The sequence below is a fragment of the Myotis daubentonii genome, chromosome 7, assembly GCF_963259705.1.
Source record: "Myotis daubentonii chromosome 7, mMyoDau2.1, whole genome shotgun sequence".
NCBI classification, from domain to species: Eukaryota; Metazoa; Chordata; class Mammalia; order Chiroptera; family Vespertilionidae; genus Myotis; species Myotis daubentonii.
In genome coordinates, this window is record NC_081846.1 from 18122973 (window position 1) to 18141957 (window position 18985).

At 38.2% G+C, this 18985-nt stretch overlaps 1 protein-coding gene across 17 annotated transcripts in view; it reads right to left on the reverse strand.

The window, feature by feature from the left end:
• IKZF2 (IKAROS family zinc finger 2) overlaps positions 1-18985 on the reverse strand; it is a 148081-nt gene that overhangs the window by 106111 nt on the left and 22985 nt on the right. The window contains exon 2 of one of the 17 annotated variants that reach the window (XM_059703040.1): positions 3915-4023. The exons of the other annotated variants lie outside the window; for them this stretch is intronic. Coding sequence (XP_059559023.1) covers positions 3915-3939 — 25 coding nt within the window. The 5' untranslated portion in view covers positions 3940-4023. The remainder of the gene's footprint in view (positions 1-3914; positions 4024-18985) is intronic. 17 annotated transcript variants of the gene reach the window in all.

Consider the following 18985-nt stretch of genomic DNA (forward strand, 5'->3'; position numbering starts at 1 on the left):
ATATTGTCATACTGGCTGAGAACAAAGATTCTGGAGTGACACAACCTAGGTTTGAATATCAGCTCCGCCTTTTAATGGCTTTTGTACATCCATGTCTCATCTATAAGACGAGGGCAACAGTGTCCACCTCACAGGATTTTATGAAGATTAAATAAGTCAATACTTACAAATGCATGTTTCAATAGATTTGACTGGTTTAATAAAATATTTCCCTTGACCCTACAGTTGCCAAAAGAAAACAGTATCCCTATAATACAGAAACTGAGGGAAAAAATCACTAACAATATAAACTTTCTATCATCTATTAGAAATAATTATGGACATTTCAATATGATCTAAATGTCTGATCTGGACCATGTCTTCCCTTCCAAAACCTTAGAGATAATTAATAAATATGCATTAAGGCCTTCATCTTATTCTCTCTTTATATACAGATGCACATAAGGGAAACCCCTAAAAGTCCTTTTAGCGACTTTATGAAACCAATAAGTATGCTAAAAAATAATTTATCAATATATTACAAAGAAGTCACCATATGTATGACTTTCAATTATGTACTTTTAAAATATTTCACAATAACATAAATATCTCTGGCAGATGTCATATGCTCCAGATTTTCATATCTGTAAACTGGATAAAAAACATTTTTATATCACATTTCTTAAAGATAATTATGAAAAATGTCTGGCTTATTGCCTATCCCCTACTCTTTACTGCTTCTGATTGAGTAGTGAAAGAGGAAACAGTGCACGTAACATAACTACAGATATGACATAAGGACCAAATCCTGGAATCCATGGCCACAATGTCCTTTATCCAGAACTTCTGAGGAAGTTGGTGGCACTAAGAGGGTTGGTGTGAACAAACATCCTCCTGAGGAATACAGAGAGCCTTTACCTTCAGATTTATGTGCAAATTCTTTTATAAGTTTCATTTTTCAATTACAGTTTACATTCAGTATTATTTTGTATTAGTTTCAGGTGTACAGCATAGTGATTAGACAATCATACTTACATGGTGGTGCCCCTGATATTTCCAGTACTCACCTGGCACCATATGTAATTATTACAATATTATTGATTCTACTAGAGGCCCGGTGCACAACATTCATGCACTGGCGGGGGGTGCTCAGCCTGGCCTATGCCCTTTCGCAGTCCAGGAGCCCTCGGGGATGTCCAACTGATGGAGAGTCCCAGAGGGAGCAGGCCTAAGCCTCAGTCAGACATCCTTAGCCCTGCTGCAGAGGCGGGAGAGGCTCCCAACACCAACCACTGCACTCACCAGCCCTCAGCCTGGCTTCTGGCTGAGCGGCGCTCTCTCTGTGGGAGCGCACTAACCACCATGGGGCAGCTCCTGCATTGAGCATCTGCCCACTGGTGGTCAGTGCATGTCATAGCGACTGGACGTTCTGACGTTTGGTCAATTTGCATATTAGCCTTTTATTATACAGAATTCCTTACTTTGCATCCCAGGCCCATTTTGTGACTACCAATTTACAGTTTTTAATCCTCTGGCAACCATCTATCTATTTATCAGTCTATTTCTATTGTATTTTTGCTTATTTTATATTTAAATTCTTAGGGGATTCAAGATGAAGTGGAGATAGGTATGTGATAAAGATCTATTAGTATGAAGGGCATAGATATCCAGTGATCATTCCCACAATAATAATAAAAAAATGAGTCTTTCTATCTGATCCACCAAGACTATTCTACACCCACAAGGGCTCTTGGTATAGCTGTAGAAGGGACAATCCAGGAAATATATGAAAGTACAACTCTAAATCAGTCTTAAATGGTAGGCAGAAAGTACCCTAATATTTACAGTACTCAGGTGTATAAACATCTTAAGGACAGCCTGGAGGAAAGAGTAAGCTCTTTCCCTCTTTAACTCCCAGTATTGCAGGGCCTGTCCAAGGTGAACTTGTGAGCTAATAGAGAATAGATATTTATTAGACATACTTTTACTGTTCCATCTACTTTTAGAATCTATCCACTATACATATCAAACAATATTAATATTTAGGCTCCTGCTGGTAAACATGCTACATTAATTTCAAGTACAATCTCAAGAAACCCCCTAACTATGCAAGTGTCTTTAAAAAAAAAAAAAGAAGAGTCATGTTTGAAAGTTCGTTTACTACTGAAGTAAGAAGATTTGTTTTTTCTCTTCTCTCTTTCTCCATTTTATCTAGTGACATTGGCTACATTTTTTTTTTCTAATTGTGGTAGTAGGATGGATAGTGGTGTGTTTTGTTTAGTTTTAGCGTCCTCCCTAAATCTTACTAGGATTATATACTTAAATTTGGCATTTATTCAGCAAGGAGGAGCAGGATGCATGAGTTTGATAGAAATAAAGCTAAATGGATAATTTTATGCTTATCACATGGATGGCAAGTGCTAGCAGGCTAACAGAACACCTATCTCCCACTGAAACTACACCACCACCCTCCTCCCAATAGACCTACAGCAACCAGTCCTGCTTAACGCAGCCTGTTCTCTGCCCTTGAATGACTTCCTGAGTTCCTTCTACATCGATAACCAACTCCAAAGTTTAGTTTCAAATGACAGCTGATTGAAAATGTTAAATATGTTTTCAGTGCTTGTTGTTGCTAATGATGACAATAAGGTTTCTTGAAAAACAACTGTATCTTTAGTTTCTTCAGAGAAATCTAATCTTCCTCTAAAATAAAAAGGTGTGTGTGTGTGTCCATGTGTATTTTAAGGACAAAGGTGTTTTTTTAGTCTGATAAGTACACTGATAGTTTTACTTTGACAGATCCTAAATATAATTGCTCCAGGAAAATGTAAAGGAGTATTTTGATAAAATAAAATATTAAGTGAGAAAAACTAGGTGTTGTTTTCTTTTTTTTTCCTTTTATTTATTTATTTATTTTTTTGTTTCTTTCATGTTTACCCACTGATTCACTGTTGGGTGGAATTGAGAAATGTAATTTTTTTAAAAAATATATTTTATTGATTTTTTTACAGAGAGGAAGGGAGAGAGATAGAGAGCTAGAAACATTGACGAGAGAGAAACATCGATCAGCTGCCTCCTGCACATCTCCTACTGGGGATGTGCCCGCAACCCAGGTACATGCCCCTGACCAGAATCGAACCTGGGACCCTTCAGTCCACAGGCCTACGCTCCATCCACTGAGCCAAACCGGTTTCGGCGAGAAATGTAATTATTGATGATCAGATTACTTAACTATGTGATGTACATCACTATACAAACTGAACACACTCATAATATAAAGTATATGAAAGAATATGTAAAAAACAGGTAAGAAATTCCTCATAAGGTCCCCCCAAAGTGTGAAGATCTGATCCCCCCAAAGGAATCCAGTGTAATGACTTTGATCAAAACATAAGCCTCTTAAGAAACAGAAACATAAACCTATTCAGAGAATGCTTTCTAGAATTAAACCAAATGCACATTAATTCTTGAAAACTGTAAAAGAGCAGTTTCAATCACGTTCTGAAAAGGCAAAATCACAGCCAAATTAGATAATGCTGCTCTCAGTAGCTGTGAAAAAGCTGTATAATAAATATATACAATCACTTGCTATTCAATAAACGTATTGAACTTTTAGTTTTCGCAAGACACTATCCTAGGAAAATGAGATTATACATGTTTATGCATTACATATGAACTGCCCCTAATTTGAAGTAGGAGGAAGGGAATGGTCACTGGAGAGGAAAATAAGACTTCTAGAAACCTCCAGTATAAACATGCTATCCTATTAGTTAAATAAAATTCTATAGGCTTGAAACAATAGAAGAATTAAACCTCTGATGGAATACTTCCTTTAACTTCTCAGCCACCCTGGGAAAACGTCTGTGTTCACAGTAAGGTCTCTGAATATGATAGCAGACTAATCGGTACAGGTTCTTGAGATAATAGAAGCTCACCTGGCGGAGCAGGCAGCCTGCCCATCAACTTCAGATCCACATATCTCCCGAATTACAATCAGAGACTGTGTTCACACCCTGAAACCAATCCATCACTCTCATCTCCTGCCTTAAAAATAAATTAAAGGGATAGGTGAGGGCACCGCATGACTCAAACCACATGGATCTCAACAAGTATGTCCTATTTACTATTAGGGAATAGTCATAATTGGCATTAGACCAAGTTTTTTTCCATCAAAACTAAAAGGTAAATTTCTATACTACATGCCAACGGTCAGTAACCCAAAACGTCTCAGCATTTACATAGTATAATAAATACTTAGATTTTTTGTGTGTGTGTGTGTGTGTTTTTTTTTTTTACTTTAAAACATTTTAGAACAGAAAAAGCTATCTCAGAATACCATAGTTTGGATATATGATAGAAAAGAAATAGCTGTGTAACATCAGAGCTTTCTTATTTTTCAGAGCAGGTACACAGAAGCAGGGTAAAACTCTTAGATTCACCAAAGCACTGCCTGAAACTCTTTTAATATTAAAGAAAGAATAACAGAAGATACTTTGTTGACTTCCTGCTTAAAAACACTATTAACACTATTTGTAGGAAAAATAAATCGTATTATCAACATCTTACGTGACAAACTCTCCTTTGGTGACAGGAGCACAAAGAGAGGAGCCAGTAGGTTCATTACCACAGATTATAATACTCTGTAGCTATTAAATATATATATAATTTTTTTCAGGTTGGTAATTTACCAATTTATGTACAATTAGATACAAATGCCCTCGAATATGTTAGTGACTCCCACAAGGCAACGCCCATTCACTTCTTCCCCTAAAGACCCTCCTGAAGTAACATGTTTTCCTATTTCTTTCTCTTTTTTAAAAATTATCTTTATTGTTGAAAGCAGTACAGATGTCCTCTTTTTCCCCATTGACACCCCTGCCCCCGCCCAGGCCTTCACCACACTATTATCTCTGTCCATGGGTAATGCATATATGCATATGAATTCTTTGGTTAATCTCTCCCCATCTCCCACCAGCACCCCGCCTTCAGTCTCTTCCATGCTTCTATGTCTCTGGATGTATCTTGTTCATTCATTAGTTTATTAGATTCCATGTACGAGTGAGAGCATGTGAGACAGCATGGAGGGACCTGGAGATTATTATGCTAAACAATGTTTATTATAAGATCCAAGCCATTCCTGTGTTTACATGGGAATAGAAAATAACCTGGATAGAAATCCTATGAACTGCTAAATAAATTATATACAAAGTACTTAGAACAATGCCTGATACACAGTAAATGCTATATAAGAATCTCTGGTATTATTTTTTGCATAATAATTGGCTCTGATTGTGAGATTATGAATGCTTCTCCTTTTTTTTTACTTGTGCATATTTCCTTTTCCCCCTTAATTAACCTGTATTCATTCAATTAAAATCATTTGCAATAAAATATGTATAATTAAAATATACTTTATTAAAATTATTATCTTCACATCCAATAATCACAATCCAGGAAGATTTACACATATTATAATTCCTTCAAATAACTGGGATACCCAATCATTTTTACACAATGGCATTTAAGGTACAATTCATTATGAAAAAAAGCTCAGAATAAAAGGTATAGAGGAAAGGAGAGAAACATTAAAAGTGTAGACATCTGAGTTTTCTGTGCTCTGCTATGAAAAAATGTAATTTCACAAAAGCTGCAACCCCGACAAAGAAAGCAAAGTGTAAAACAAGCCATCCATCATTATTCAGTACTGTCTGCCTAACTCAGAAGCAGCAGGAGCCGCTGCCACTCATCCAACAGTTACCGGTATTTAATAACCACATTTCACATGTACGGGATCACTTACGAGGTGCCCCAAATTACGCCAAGAGTTTCGTACTTCATCTCATTGAATCCCCCCAACAGCCTGATGAGAGGTGCTCTTCCCAATCTTTAAGGCAGAGGGAGATGAAGCACAGAGAGGTTAAGTAACTTATCAAGGTCACACAGCTGGTTAAGTGAAGCCTAGGCAGAGCCTAGGTCCCAGCTTCCAGCACTAATTATTGAGCATCTACTATGTGCAAAATGATAGGCACATCAAGGAATTCATAACTGCCCACAAGTCTAGACTCCTGATCTGCTAAAGCCAGGGCCTCTTAACAATCACTCTCAATCAACCCTCTTCCAACTTTCAACCTGAGCCCCTACAGAAACACAGTCACTGTAACTGCAATGATCATGACTACCAACAAAACTCTAATTGCCAAAGCTCTGTTCCCACTCCCGGCTCTACAAGAAAAAATGTGTTCCTCGACTTCTGATTTGTAATTTAAAATGTATTTCCTCATAAAAGGTAGTGTGCATAATGCTCTTAATACTACCCATCACATAGCCCTAGCTTGTTTGGCTCAGTGGATAGAGCGTCGGCCTGCAGACTGAAGGGTCCCGGGTTTGATTCCAGTCAAGGGCACATACCCTGGTTGCAGGCTCAATCCCCAGTAGGGGATGGGCAGGAGGCAGCTGATCAATGATTCTTTTACCATTGATGTTTCTATCTCTCTCTCCCTTCTTCTCTGAAATCAATAAAAATATATTTAAAAAAACAAACAACAAACAAAAAAATCAGACAGATGTTACATTAACTGAGGCTTTTCATTCGTTATTCAGGAAATTTAACCACAATTTTACCATCGTTTTAAATAAAAAGTGCATTCCTTTACTGCATCATTTTATGTTTAATATTATCATACAGAAAAATTGAGCTTTTCTCCCCAGTGTCCAGTTCTACAAGTATAGATTCATGTGACCATCACCATATTCAGGACATGAAACAAAAATATAATCTTAACAAAAAAGCAAAGAGGCTTATCAATGAACTTAAAGGCAACCCCTGTAACATTACATGTAGTTCTTGCCTTGTGTCTCCAACTGATCAGGTTTTCTCCCCTCCCTAGGACAAATGCAGTGAATACCGAAATAGAAAGGCTTGGTATATTTTTACAAAACACAGTTTTACAGCTGGAGCATTTTATTCTTTGCAGATATTTAGCAGCTGAGGTTTTTATAGGGGATTTATCAAAACAGTTGCAATTCTTTCCATGGCAGAGTTTCGACAAGAGTGGAAATTATGAAAGAGCACACCTTGCCCACACTGTGCATGCCTGGACACTGCTGATCCACAGACAAGGGCTGGGTGGAGGTCTCGGGGCTGAGATGATCAAGTGTGTATTTATACAGTATTCAAAGACACTGGGAAATGTGTTCTTTATTTATACAACTAAAACTAGAAGTTCCTCAATATTAAAACTAAAGTAAATAATACCAACTCAAACAAACTAAAAAAGGTAGTTTTGAATCTTATAATTAGCTCAAGCTTTGTATGGGTTATAAATGCCACTTAAGACTTCCTCCCTCTCCACAAAAAAAAAAATTATTTGGCATGGGGCCAAAAAATGGCAAAAGAGTCACTTCCAGATTTTAATATTCTCTTTTCTAACCACAAAGTTAGTGCTAATATTCTGTACACATGAAAAAATAAGTATTAGCTCAGGTCTGGTACCACTTGTGGGCTGAGAGCAGTTACTTCAATGTTATTAATTTGATAGAAAGTAAATAAACAATACACATGGCTCCAACCTTCTCCATAACCTCCGGTGTGATCTGGTGCTTGAAATTCCCATTATTAGGAATGTATTGCAATGACTTGAGACTTTTTCTATTTCTAGAGAAACCTCAACTAAAGCATATATGCTGCTCTGAAACAACAATAAACTATTAAACTAGGTCACTCTAAAAAAAATCAGCTTTACATTTACTTGAATTGTTCTTTGATAAAACAGAATGTAAAAGTCCGTAGTGGCATAGACAGGTATTGATTTGGATGAAGAGGGATTGTGAAGACATACAGAATCACGCAACCCTGAAGGGAAGCCAGGGCTGAGAGGAACAGCGAAGCAGCAAGAATGTACTGCAAGGGAAGTGGGTTTCTAAAGGGGAGTGTGAAGAAAGAAGAAAGAATAGCAAAAGGGGCCCAAGACAATTCATGCACTTCACGAAAGCTAGCCTTATCTACATAACCTTTGCTGGGGCATTGATGGCATGCCCCTTCCTGCGTTCTAAGTACTTTTCACACCACAACCTCATTTTTTTTTTTAATGAAATAGGTCAACTTGACAAAGGGCAAATGACAGAGCTGAAACAAATTTCCCTAGGTTTAGCCAGAGGAAGTTTCATTAGAAGACTAAAACCATGAGCCAGCACAAACAAGACTGATGAAAGTGTGGGAGAGAAGAAATATGAGAAGGACAAAGAATGGGTGCACCACTGTTATTATTCTGTTGCAGATGACACATATAAGGAAGTCTGTAGGAATTTGCTTATTAATAGCCCAGCCTACTATAAGGCCCAGCTACAGACGTTCCATCTTGGCTGGCTCCAAGTTACAAGAATAACCATGAAGCAAGACCTGAACAGGCTTGAGTGCTGGGTATATGACTATCTCTAAGCTCTGGATTCACAGGTCGCCATCCTGTATGGATCTCTACTGCATCCTGTTCACCAACGGACAGGTGAAATCAGATCAAAGTTGGCCTTTTCTGCTTGATCTCTCCCCCTGCCCAGTGAAAGGAGACACCTCCACCTGTCTTTCTTCAAAGGCAGCCCCACTCCCATCTACTTCATCCAAGGCCATTTACTCTCTCTACTTATCCTATCTAATAAAGAGGGGATATGCTAATTGACCCTCACGCCGTCACAAAGATGGCAGTGCCCACAGCCGATAAGGAGGGAATATGCTAATTGCTGTTCCACCCTCAAAGATGGCTGCACCAACAGCCAATAAGGAGGGCATATGCTAATTGATGGTCCCACCCTCAAAGATGGCGGTGTCCTCAGCGACAAGATGGTGGTGCCCAGTCCCCTCAGCCCCGCTGGAGAGGCAGGCCCAGCCTTGCCACGCACCTGCCTCTGGAGTCCCCCAGACCCCTCAGTCCTCCAGCTGCCCAGGGCCGTCCGAGGCTCAGGTAACCAGGGCCGGCCGAGGCCTGCGCTGCCAGCAGTGGCAGCAGCAGAGGTGTGACGGGGCATCGCCTTCCCCTGATGGCCAGGTTGCCTCCCGCCCCTGAGGGCTCCCGGACTGTGAGAGGGAGCAGGTAGGGATGAGGGACCCCCCACTCCAGCGCATGAGTTTTCATGCACTGGGCCTCTAGAATGGTCATAAAACACTGGGGAGAGGTGTACCTACTCTGTTGCAGGTACAGCAAGATTACAGGCATAGAGCTGAACAAGACACAGTCTCTGCCCTGGAGGATGTTAAAGTCTAACATGGGAGACAGTTATAAAACAATAACGACAGAATGTGGCAAATACTATAATAGAAATACATACTTAATCAGTGCTACTAGAATGCAGGGGAGTAACTAAAGTTTTAAAGAAACAGTAACATTTGGTCTTTAAGACGGATTGGGAGCTTGCCTGATGGAGAAAATGGGACAGAAATTCAAGGAAAAGGATTATGCAAAGGCAAAGATCATATGTTCAAGACATGACAAGTGTCTGTGGTTGAAACATGGTATATGTGAAAGGGAATTTAAGGAGTTGAAAATAGAAAGATAGATTGTATTGTTTAATAAAGGGTGTAGCATAAAATTCTAAAGAGCTTATTAGTTCTTTATAGGTAATATAACTTTTTGTAGCTCTGCATAGGTAAGGGGAGTCATGAAGGTTTTTAGGAATGGGAATGACAAATTTATATTATAGAAATAAGTGACAAGACATGGAAAATAAATTATTAATTATATGAATATAACTAGAAGGTAGATGGCCTCCATATCTTCCTAAGAAACTAGTGCACCTTCTGCCTTAATCATATGGATATAATTGGTACACTCTGTTATGTTTGCCTGGATGTATCAAACTTCCATCTAAAATATCCAACTGATATTCGATTTTTTAATTCACTTGATTTCTCTATGCTAAACTTCATCTCCATAAAGAAAGCATACATTCCAAAGTATTCAATAAACGCTCACTAACTGATATTTAGATAATTATCCTATAGGGTCTATTCTATAAATCAATTTTCTGCTTTCTTATTCTATTTCTACCTATTCTATTATTTCTATCGACTCTCTGGGGTCCTCTGATTCTATTTCTCCTCTATTTCCACAGACTATTAGAGAAATATAAGGTCAGCCAGGTAAATGTTTGCACAAGCACATTTAAAACTCACATCTCTTCTTTCCTTCTGGCTCCAGCTCCTGGGGATATGGCTTCCTATCTTATAGGCAAATCAGGACTTGGGTGCCACACTGATACCATTAGCTATATTTCTTACATTCGGTAGTAATTCAATGTGGAAGTTGGAGTCTCTGGAAAATTGTTTAGCAGATCATATAGGTCAGTCCTGGAATTCCACCAATATCTCTCTAACTTTCAGGGTTGCTTTAAGTGAAAGGAACCTAAGGAAAGTTTTGTGATTACTCTTGGAATAACTGCTCTTGGCAGACTGGTCCCTAAATGTTTTGATAGTTTCTCTGAGGCACAATAAAGAAAAATGTAACTATAGCAAAAGCTTTTCATAACCAGAGTATGGCTTAAATGTGATCATTAGTACATTTTTGCTCAAGCTTAGTCCAGTAACATGTTAACATTCTGAAGAGTTCCTTCTCAGTTTGGTTAGAACTGAGCACTAATCAGCTGTTGAAATCTAAACTGATTATTTCTGAAGTGTCAACAGATGCACCAGTTCCCTGGCTGAAACAGGAACATGCCCCTATTTTTTGTAAACAGCTGAAGGAACACGACTGGGAGAGAGGTGGAGAGAGAAAATATCCAGTCCCATAAAATTCAGTGTGAAAATGTTGCACATGGTTTTTATAAAACGTCCTGAACAAAATAATCTGGAAGGCCAAGAAAAAGGAAAATGACCCAATGTGGGTAGAGGAAAAGTAATGAGAAGAGGAGTAAAGAACTCTTACCTACTGCAATAAAAAAATGTAATGTATCTTTACATATTAGTTTTGGGGTGTTTTTGTTTGTTTGTTTGTTTTTGTTTTAAGAGCAAACTCTGCCTTCCCTCCATACCCTGCAGACTCTCAAGACACAGTTCAGTCATATGTTTACACCATCACTGAAAAGAAAGGGACATTTCACAGTTTGTTGGTTCATGGTGCAATTCCGTAGTTCCTTAGTTCCTTGAAGCAACCACTATTATCTACCCCATTGCAGTCCTTCCCAGTCCCCTGCATATACACCACAAGCACATGTCGGAGATGTTGCAGGTTCAGTTCCAGACCACAGCGATAAAGGGAGTCCCATAATAACGACAGTCATCATCTTTTTGCTGGCTGAGTGCCTTCCCTCAGTGTGCAAAAAATGCCACATCTGTGAAGCGCACTAAAGCGAAGCCCAATAAAATGAGGTATGCCTGTATTTCAGTGTTTCCTAAATTTTCCTGATCATCAAAATCACAGGTTCCTTCCTTGAAGATTTGAGTTCCATACCCCTGGGGTGAGGTGTGTTACAAGCATCCCAGGATGATTCTTATAATCAAGCAAGTTTGGGAAACAAGGCTCCATGACATAACCATTTTTACAATAATTTGGTTGTAAAGACTATCCTTTTCTGAGAATTCCATAAATCTCTTGCAATAATGGTACTCTGTGGACTTGTTGAAGTACCCTGATCAAATCTGCAGTGACATAAGTGATTGTGCTAACACCTCTCCTATGAAGATATCCACTCATTTACTAACCAGTGAATCCCCTAGTTAGATGATTCTCCAACATACAGCAAAAAGTGTCCGATAAAACCCAGCCTGACTAAATCAAGAGACTCCCGCCCTGCCACAGGTGATCTGGAACACTGGTATATCTCTGCAACCAGTGAGTGTCAGCTCCTCCGCAAATGTTCACACAAGACAAAGCCAGCTAAGTTCCCTGTTAAATGTGCGTCACCATCCTGATGATTTAGATTGCTTAGGTGCACATATTGAAATATATGCTTCCCGGCACCATTCCATATCCAATTACAATAGTAAATCCAATAAAGGCACAGTTAAACTGCCACTCGGGCAAGGGAGAAATACAAAGTGATAAGCCAGCGCAAACGCTCCCAGGGGAACCAATGTGGATGCCCAGAACCCATCTCAAAGAGCTCCATATTAATCACTTTCGTCTAGGAATTTTTTATAAGAAATTTCAGCTGGAAAATTTTGGTAAGTTTCCACATCCTGAACTAAAATGATCCCTGAAAGATCAGTCCATTTCCTTCATGTGAATTTCAACACCTCTCTATGTCCCTCTTCACTTTTAAATCCACTTTTGTCTCAAAGCATCAAAGAACAAAAACAAACTTTTGCATTGCATTTGAAATGGAAACTTTTAAATTTTTATTTATTGATTTGAGAGAGAGAGAGATCAATTTATTGTTCCACTTATTTATGTAGTCATTGGTTGATTCCTGTATGTACCCTGACTGGAGATGGAATCCCAACTTTGGTATATCGGGACGATGACCTAACCAACGGAGCTACCCAGCTAGGGCCTGAAGTGGAAACTTAATGGATTTCAAAAAATGCATAGTTGCCAGGCAAATCAGCATTTTAACTATAATTCAATCTGAACTGTTAAATAAAAGAAAGTTATCTGAGGGTAAAATAACAAAGTAACATTAGTAAGATGTAAATTACTGAAAATAAAGTCAGAGTTTTTGTTGTGATTTTTGTTTGTTTGTTATTTAACCACATTTAGATGGTTTACTTGTTCTGTCTGGGTAAAGATGTAAAGAGATAGGATATGTATGTTAAGCACAACACCTGTTGCACTATCCTGGAAAAGAAATTATGATAATCTTTTGAAGACAAGGGCCAATACAAAACCCTAAAAAACCGACATGAAACCCTAATCCACAAGCATGAATATAGAACAAAGCATCTGAAACTCCTCTTAGGTATTTAGTTTGTGTCTTCGTAAAAGCAGAAACATTCCGGAGAGGCAGATCAGGGCTCAATATAAAGAAGAACCTTCTAAGAATTAGAGCAGATCAACAATGCCCCAGTGAGCTTCCTTCCTCCGGCCCTGAACCTGCAGAGCACCATCCCGGAGACCGCCTGCCATGTGTGCTGCCAGGGATGGGCCAGCTTTGTTTAGGAAGTTGCTCTAATCGACCTCTGGGGTCACTTCCAAGTCGTGCTTTGATTCATCAGGGTTATTCTCGGCGGTGAGAAGCATGATGTGAGTACACACACACACAGCACCAGGAGGGAACCGGGAAGTCTAATATTTTCAAATGTGATTTTATAGGCAAAAAGCAAAGGATGAATCAGCCACAGCCTCACACTGACATTTCAGAGAAGTGAGAAAGGGAAAGAGATACAATTTTGTTCTACCTCAGAGTTCTCTTTGAGTCAAAGAATGGGCCCAGGTCCTTAGTGACCTCAAGCACACTCTTTAACAGGCCCCGACAACCTAGTTCTTGGAGAGACTGGGAGCTGCGAAACTGCAGAAAGGGCCCAGATGCATAATTTCTCAGGAAAAACATGTTTGTCATGCAAAGAACCTTCTCTGCTCTCCAGCCTATTTCAGTTTCCCGTGTGAGTAAAACACAGGGCAAGTCCCAACCTAGTACTTTCCTGAAAAAGTATACAAGAAAACAAACAAAAAGAGGACTGACTAGATGTCAGCTTCTCTCAGGAGTAGGCTCAGCCTGGGAGTTTCCAGGCAGTTCAACTCGCTTATCAATTGACGGCTTATCAATCTACAGCTTATCAATCTACCAGTCTTGAAATAGGAAAGAGACATCAGTCCGACACAGGCAGCTCCCTTACACCTTCTATAAGGAATCCCCTTGAATCTCACCTAGCCCTTAAATGTAATCAATCAAATATTTTTTTTTTTAACGTAGAGCCTTATTTTTCTTTCTGTATTCTTTGCTTGCTACTCTACTCTTTAAACACATTCTTCTCTCCTTAAAAGAGTTGCTGCTACATGGATAGTCAGTTTTCATAATATAAAAATTAAGATTTCATTAACCTCTGAACTTTATTGAAGTTCTATGCTAAACACCTCGGAAGGGTTTGTTATGGGATGTATCAAATGAACCAGAAAATAACAGCAGGTACATCTTCTGCTGCAGAGTAGTTAACACTTGGAAATTTTTACTTAACATTGAACAATCAGTACCCTCCCATTTAATTTTCCTCAATAGATAGACCCCCAACTAAAACTTTTTCTTCCTTTTCCTAGTTCTTAGTAAGGTTTTTAAGTATAATTTCTCCTGTATGCCGGAGTAGAAATGTTCTTCCGGGACAGAAAGTAAACACAGACATTTCTGCCAATTAAACATATGAACTAATGTTTAAGTAACCATAGTTAAGAAATGTCAAATATACCTAGATACTATTTCCCCCGCTCTCAGATTAACCAAAATTGATAAAATGAAGTGTTGTCAAAGGTAACAGAACAGGGACTCACAGACTACTTGGAGTGGGAATTGGTAAGCTTTTCAAAGGGCCATGTGACCAGACTTTATCCACCAAAATGGTCACCACACACATTTCTTGGCAGAGTGAATATGCAGCCACGTTATCCTAAGGATATGTGCTAAGGTTAATGGACAGACAAGGACATTCCGGCTAAACACCCAATAATAGCAAAAACCTAGAAACTAAATGCTTCTCAGTGAAAGACTAGCTAAATAAACACAATGTATCCTCAATATATGATGGAATTATATGTGCTGATATTTTTTAAAAAATTGAAAATTCAAGCCATAAGTCCGTGTGCACAGTGTAATCCTATCTGTATCAAAATAAAATTAAAAACATGTATGTGGATATGGTAGTCTATGTACTAGCTGAACTGGCACTATACCGAACCTGCTGGTAAAAACTGAATTAAGTATTGAAGGACAATTAAGAAACTGGTCACAGGAGAGAAACTGAGGACAGGGATTACCTGGCCAGTAGATCTTTTACTTTTCATTTTACATCTCTACTGTTTTAACTTCATACTCCGTTCCTACACCATTTTTATTTCTAATCTTCCTGTAGGCTACTCTCCAACCCCAGGCCATGGCAGACTTTTGTAACACTGGCCACATCCCCTGTGGGGTGAGGCTCACCGCCCACATCCCATCATCCCCAGCGCTATCACCCCGTAACACCGAAGTTCCAGATGGGAACTTGCATAACGGATGGTTTCAGAGCCCACATTTCTCCCCACCACTTTTCTTCTTTCTTCACATCCTTATGTTACTTGTGCTGATTTCTGTCTCTAAAACATAAACTCATCTGAGAGCGGAATTAAGGTTATCATAACCTTTCTTCCCCCAGTGGCATCTAGCACAGTGCTTAGTAGGTACCAGAAATAAATACATGTTAGATTTGTGTGTGTGTTTTTATGAGATTATAGCTTTAAGGTTAAGATTTTATTTTGAAAGGAAGAACCTACCACTCTCCCAATCATGTAGATTTAGTAAAAAAAAAATCACCTCCATTGAACAGGGGGGGGGGGGGGGGAAGACTGAGATACTTTAAACTTTTAAGTGATTTGCCATTAAACAACTAATTAAAAGACAGAGAAAAGTAGACAAAAACATTAAAAGAGGTCTTGAACTTATATGCATATATGCATAGCCCATAAACAGACAATAATGCAGAGGCTTGAGGAAGAGGCAGGAGCAGGGGGGAAGAGGTCAATGGGGAAGGGGGTGGAGAAGGGGGACATGTGTAATATTTTCAACCATAAAGATAAATTTTTTAATTAAAAAAGAGATTTAAATAAAATTTGTTCATGTTAAGAAAATACACAGCTTTTTATTAGGTATGCCATATGGGGCAAGAGAAAACAGACACACACAAAAAGAATCTGATTGAAGAAAAAAAAAATGTTATAAATCCCTTCATTTCCAATAGTGTCAACTACAATTTTTTTAAAAAGGCCTTGGTTTCAGCTCTGGGTACACATTTATAACAGTGAATAGGAACTACACATCAGAATGGAATGATTATTGATTTCTTAATGGATTACTGCTGCACAAATTTACACTCACCAAGAAACCATCAATCTTTGGGTAATAATTATAAACCTATCACAGTACATACAGCATTCTGACTGAATTGAAACTTACTGCTATCTGCCGGGAAATGACCAATTTTCTATTTCTCCAGCTCCAACCACAATACAGAATGGTGAGCAGCTACTTACATCAAATGCTATTATAGGACATGGTCTGAAACGGCCACAGCATGCACCATCTGTAAATTGCTATTAGAGAGGTAAACAATCAGATCCTAGTGGACATGTGTCTTATTATTCATTAGCTATGAAAACTGTAAATAAAATGGGCATAAGGCAGTTGCCCTTGTCACAGCCCTATCATTACTGGCAGGTTGTGGAGCAGAATCAAGGGCAAACAGTACATGAGCTGAAGTCATGCTGTTCTGACTTTACATTCTAACTTCAAACCGCTCCCAAAATGTGCATCAGAAGAGCCAAACCCCTAGGCTACAGAGGTTCGGCCTCTTTCTAAACCCCATGTATGTTCTCAGTGAACTGCATTTTTACCAAGTGGAACGCCATTACAATTAAGATATCATTTTCCAAAAAGAAAATTGTGTTCCATAAGTTCTACCTAGTAGTCTTTCATCACTGGGCAGTAGTGTGATCCAGTATTAATCAATTTAGTTTTTAATCCTCAAGTTTTCCAGCTGTAGGCCTTAGATTGCACCATTTCCTTCCAGATAGTTAACCCCATTCTGAACACCTAATTGATCTTTATTATGCCTATGGAGTCATGGAATGAAGACAATTAGTCCATTCAAATAAAGGTAATCTGGAATGGATAGTATATTTGTTTTCCCTTTTTCTTTGGTTATATCTAACCCAAAAAAATCTATCATCAGATATTTTTGCTTAGATATATCAATTTGCTTTTCTAAAAAGTTATAACTTGCAATTTTTCCACACAATTAACAACTTAAAAAAATACGTATTTCCAAAACATCCCAGGAAATAAAGAAATGAGATATGATTGGCTTTATAAAGTGTTCTCTTTCTTAAGTACTAAGAGAGTATTAAATTACAAGGATAATCAGTCATAATAATTAAAATACTATTAAGTATAATATAAAATTAAATGGAAAAGCTAAATAAAGCTACCATTATGAAATAAAATAGATTTGTGAAGCACCATAATGGATTTGTGAAACAGTCAAATTTGCAGATGGTAAATTTGGTGGTTTTCATTTGTTTAATGGAAAAGACTATTCTCTATGTATAACAATCAAATCAGAAAAATAAACATTCTCTAGAAGTCAAGAGATAACTGTAGACTGAGTTGACTTTACTTATATTTCAAATAGAAACCATATATAATAAGTATAAAAACCATATGTAAATATTTATAATCTACAAACTATAACAATTGTGCAAGAAAATGAGCTAAGTGTTTTATGCTAGTTATTGCCTTTATTTCTTAAAACCTTCTGATAGGCATTATTATTTATAGATGAAGGAACTGAATGTAAAAAGCCCAAGGAACATCCCCAAGGTCACATAGTTGAAAAACAATTCCCTAAAATTCAACCTTAACATAAAAGAGCAGAACCAGTACTTGACCCCAGGTCTAGGTACATTGAAAGTCAGTACTCTTAACCACTTCCACTGGATTCTACGCCAAAACCTGAGAACAGCTTCACTCACAGGTATGTTCCAGAGCAGACAGATGCCCATATTTTCAATAAGTGAAGTAAATAACAATTGTACAGAAAAGAGGAATGAGCATATTATGTAAGTAAAGTAACATCAGGTCAAGAGCCAGAAGACAAGATTTTAAGTCATTGTTCTGCTACACTCTCTCCATGTGTCCTTGAGCCTCAATATGCAGATTTCTAAAATAGAGGCTTTGGAATGGATATTACAGCATAAACTACTATGTTGAATATACAGGTATACACACACACACACACACACACCACACACACCACACACACCACACACACCACACACACACACACACACACACACACACACACAATTCTATTGTTAGAAGGGAAAGGATGGGGATTTAATGGATCTTTGGATCCACATTTATTATCTACCATGTTTCTGGGTGTTGGGGCTGCATCAGTGACCAAGACAGATGTTCTTCAAGTGTATGTTGGAAGAAGAGATAAATAAATAAATGATTAATTTCAGATACTATTAAGTATAACAAAGAAAAGAAAATAGGGTGATTTAATAGAATGCTTAAGAGAGGCTTATTTACATAGGGTGTGTGGGAGAAGCTTATCTAAGGGTCTACAATTGAGTTGACATAAAAAAAGAAGGAGGCTTTCATGAAATTTTATGAAGGAAGAGTGTTGCAACCAGAAGGAACGGAAAGTACAAACACCCTCAAATGGACATGAACTTGCCATGTCCAAGGAGAAGAGAGATGGAAGATGTTTTGAGAATTTAGTGAACAAGAAGAATGTTGGAAGGGGAGGTCAGAGATGGAGGCAGCAGCCACATCCTTTAGGATCTTGTAGACTTTAGAAAGGGATTTTAATTTTATTCGTTTTAACAGAAAACTTTTGTGTTTAAGAAATGGATTGTTAAGATCTGATTTAGAGTTTAGAAAATCGAGCTCTGCCTTATGGGTGGATTACTTACGGGGGATGGAGAGGGAAGACTGAAGGAAGGAAGACCAGGTGTAACTTTTTATAATAAGTTAGGCTTAGGGGACCAGAAAACAATGGTAGCTCATAAAGTTGTAGTAGTGAACATGGTGAGAATTATAAATTCAGGTTGTATTTTAGAAGTGGAGCCAATGGTATCTTATGGACTGGATGTGGAGTTTGAGGAAAGAAAAAGTACCAAACAGTCCTTTTAAATAGATTTAAAAGTCAAAGCATCAGCTGTATCTAAAGAAATAAACTAACAAAGAGAGGAAAGGATCTGTAGATTTCGAGATATAAGGGCTGCTAATAGATGAAGGGGATTTCCTTTAACTCAATAGCCAGCAATCTAGATTCAAAACCTGTGGTAAAAAGAGACACTTGGAAATAAATACTAATTAACAAGTCCAGGGT